At 42.6% G+C, this 3,706-nt stretch overlaps 1 protein-coding gene across 1 annotated transcript in view; it reads right to left on the reverse strand.

The window, feature by feature from the left end:
- The window catches only part of slc12a4 (solute carrier family 12 member 4), an 18,826-nt gene extending 15,763 nt beyond the window's left edge, over positions 1–3,063 (reverse strand). Inside the window, exon 1 of the mRNA XM_035651708.1 lies at positions 2,806–3,063. Within this exon, the coding sequence (XP_035507601.1) occupies positions 2,806–2,941 (136 nt within the window). The 5' untranslated portion in view covers positions 2,942–3,063. The remainder of the gene's footprint in view (positions 1–2,805) is intronic.
- Positions 3,064–3,706: the final 643 nt, after the last annotated feature.

Raw genomic sequence — 3,706 nt, forward strand, 5'->3', positions numbered from 1 at the left:
ACAGACTAGCTGGTGAACATAGTGGAGCACTAAAGCATGCAGCAAAAAAGCAAAAAGTGTTGGTAGAGAACAAATATTGGAAACCAGAAACCAGAAACCAGAGTACAAATGAACTCTAGTGTTACTCTTTGTCCTCCTTGCTGGATGTGTTACGCAAAAAGTTTGCTATCACGTTTGCTGTTATAACTTTATATGGTGATAAAATGTAAATGTTGTGATTACAGTTTGTGGCCAAAATGATCTAATGCTTACACAAACTCTTATACAGTTGGAATCATGCCTTTCCAAATAGTGTCTATGGCCCACATTTCCTCCTAGATATCCGAGAGTATCAGTGATTTTTTACCTGTGGCATTAGGGTTGTGATGCCACAATAAATTGATAGTACATAAGACATCATAAGAAAAAACTAAAAGAATGCAAGTACACAGACAAAAGATGAATAAGAGAACATTTTAAGGTTGCCACTTCCACAAATGTCCTTTTTTTTTCAATTAAGCAAAAATTTGAATCACAACTGGACACAACTCATTTTTTATTAAAACAGAACCTTTATACAGACCTTAAAAAATTCTATCTTTTGTTACCTTCTGACTTTCACAAGCAAGAAAATGAGGGATACAAGATGTTAACCAGCTATTGGTGACATAATAGCCATGTTCAAAACAAACACATATTTCCTCATTTTCCTATTAGAGCAGCGAGAAACTAAGAAGGGCAAGACGCTGCCACAAACTTTCCTTCCTGAAATGTAAAGGCTGTTTCAGGGTAGTTACTCTTGCTCAGGAGTATGGCACTGTTACAATGACCACAGTGTTGGTCTTGTCCTGTGCTGAACAGAGCTGAGTTCACAGGCTGAAACAGACTCAGCACTGTGTCATTTCCTCCATGCTGCAGACGTCACACTGTAAAGCATGTACCATACCCAAGCCCACCACTCCCATGATGAAATCATCCAGTACATGCAAACCCTTCTTTCTTTCCCACCTAACTTTTTACTGCTTAAATGTGTCTTAATGCTGCATGTAAAACTAAAGTTGGAGAAATATTGAATACATATATATATATACGTATGGCATACATGTTTCAAATGTCTTTCTTTTTGAATTTATGTTAAAAAAACAACACACACTAGAATCCCTATAACAAATGCAGTCAACTACATTGACTTGAGCAGCTGTTGTTCAGTTCCCACATGGGTTGCCACATGTGTTTGAAACTTAATGGTAACATACTGTGTGCCCTTTGCTCCATCTCATCATTCATCATAGTCTCACTTCCTCTTTCATCTCGTCCTCACCATGTACACCCCAGCATGAAGTCATTCTTGCAGCTAAGTTTAAACTAAGTTAATGGCTGTTGTTGCTCTGAGTCTTCAGGAAGCTCTCCTAAGATGAGTTCGAGAGAATTATGACAGCAGGAACCAAGCAAGCTTGTGTGAAACTCACACAGGGTTATATCAGGACATCTGCTCTATCGTAACCTCTGGTAGGAGCATGGTACAAAGTTCTGCTTAGACAACATTCAAGCCACTACATTTAAGCATGAAGCACTGTTATGTATAGTGCCTTAGGGTATTAACATGCATTTCTGCTGTCCGAGAATAGCATTTGGCTCATTTGGTCTAAAGACTTCCGTGCATTCCAAAAGTATTCAAGCAGACAGCTAGGTCAACATGTGCTGAAATTCCTTACGTTCCTTGTTACGCTTCATATATCAGTTCACTTGAGCTGTGTGGCTGACTGAAGCATAGATCATCTCATCTGCATGGCACTGTTATTCATACATATGCACTCAAGCATTCCATCCTTAGCTCCTTAACAAAGCATCAACTAGTTAGGTTAGTCTTCAGCCTTTACCTCTGATCCTTTATCCGTTATTCAGTTGTAAGGACCTCACAGTCAGCAAAACATTCACTGTTATACAGAAATGTAATATAAATATATGGCCAGTCAGTGTGTGGTTTTTGTGCCCAGCCCAGCCTTCTGGGCCCTTGGTAAAGCGTGGGTGCTGCATTTGAAGGCCACACCCATGTGCGTCTTTTATTAAAAAACTTTGTTCCCCCGGTTGGTTCACTCCCTCAGCCAGCACAAATCAGTGCTGCTTTCAGCTAATCCCACAAACTCCTCTCTCCTCTCCTTGTCCTCCTTTTCTCTTCTGTCGGGAGAGATTCCCCCCCTTTCCATGTTCCATGCTGATACAGTGCAGAAACAAGTGAGTGACAGGGAGAGACAAGCTGAGGCAGAGAAGCGAGGAGGGAGAAATCTGCTCCTGTGTTGTTGAGCAGCAAATCTCTGTGAAAGGAAATCCTCCCCTGGCACAAAGAGAGCTCCATCTTTTGTGCAAGGAAGCACTTGAGGCCTTTTCTTGTTGCGGTGGTACCGGCCCCCCTCACACAATCCCTCCCCCGTTGTGCCTTTCCCCACGGTTCTCACCCCTTTCATTGTTTTCCCCCTTTGCTTTGTTACTCATCTGTCCCTGAATTTTTTCTAAAAGGCTTCCACAGCCAGCAAAAAATACTTTAAAATTATAAAAGAAGTGGTTCTACAACTTTACCCAAAGTGAGCTGTCAAAACAGACCTGCCTGCTATAGCAAAACCGCTTTCTGGCCCTGGAGAATTGCCATGGTAACCATACAACCAGCTGTTCTGAAGGCTCTCAGGACAAAGCTTCCCCATGCTGCGCTGGGTCCTACCCATGAAGTATCACTTTTAGGAAACATTTTACAACTCCATCGTGGTCCAAAGTGATCCTGCTGTGTTTAAGCTGAGAGATAAAGAGCTTAGTAAAAGTTGTGAGTCTTACCATCAGAGCTGACAGTATCTTGATGATCAGGGTAGTCCTGTCCAGTGTCCCTGTAATCCACCCAGTTAACCCCCTCTAGACTGTCGTAGCTGGACTGAGCTTGATCCTTCACCGGTACCACTGTGAAGTGAGGCATGTTTTCATCACTCTCCTCTGCGTCTCTAGCTCAGACTTCACATAGCAGGCTAGCTGTTAGCCAGCCTCAGTTCAACTCCCACTAATGGCAACTACATTCCACTACACTGCGCTCACTTCCTCTGGAGGGTATTATCATACTCCCCGCCCACAAGCCAACCCCTCCTGGGCTTTTTGTGTGAACAGAAAGGGTATGGAGGTCTCGGGGATGCATTTGGAAAGACAATCACAGCTCCCCCAAGGGGAAGCAGTGACCTGTTGGGGCACAGCTTTGATTGAGGAGTGAGCGCTGTCATCCCTGAGTCATGTAGAGTGAGATGGTGAGAGTGTAAGCCCCTTTCTGCTGTCTGTGTCATAATGACAGCTAACAGAGTGAACCTTGTCTGTTCAAGGTTCAGACAGACAGTCCTCTGTGTATGTGGGCCTATCCCAAAACGCACACACACACACACACACAGCGACGTGGCAGTTTGGAAAATAATCAAACTTCATTGGTGACTGGGGAAGTACAGAATGGAAAAGAGAGGGAAGGGAAGACAGAAAAAAAGACAGTGTCAAAAGAGAAGAAACAGTAAATGATCCCAGCCCCCATTCCAACCGTTCAGACAGCTGTCATTTCAACCTTTGAACCTAAGGTCAATCAAAATGGATTTTATTTTGCCAACTTTTGCTAAATTATTCATTAAATGACAATAAATGAATGTTAATTACAATATATAATGAATTGTGATGGTCAACAGCTGTTAGGCTATGTTAAGCTATGAGG

This window comes from Morone saxatilis, unplaced genomic scaffold (genome assembly GCF_004916995.1).
Source record: "Morone saxatilis isolate NCDOM2014 unplaced genomic scaffold, NCSU_SB_2.0 Contig11, whole genome shotgun sequence".
In the NCBI taxonomy this organism is placed as follows: Eukaryota; Metazoa; Chordata; class Actinopteri; family Moronidae; genus Morone; species Morone saxatilis.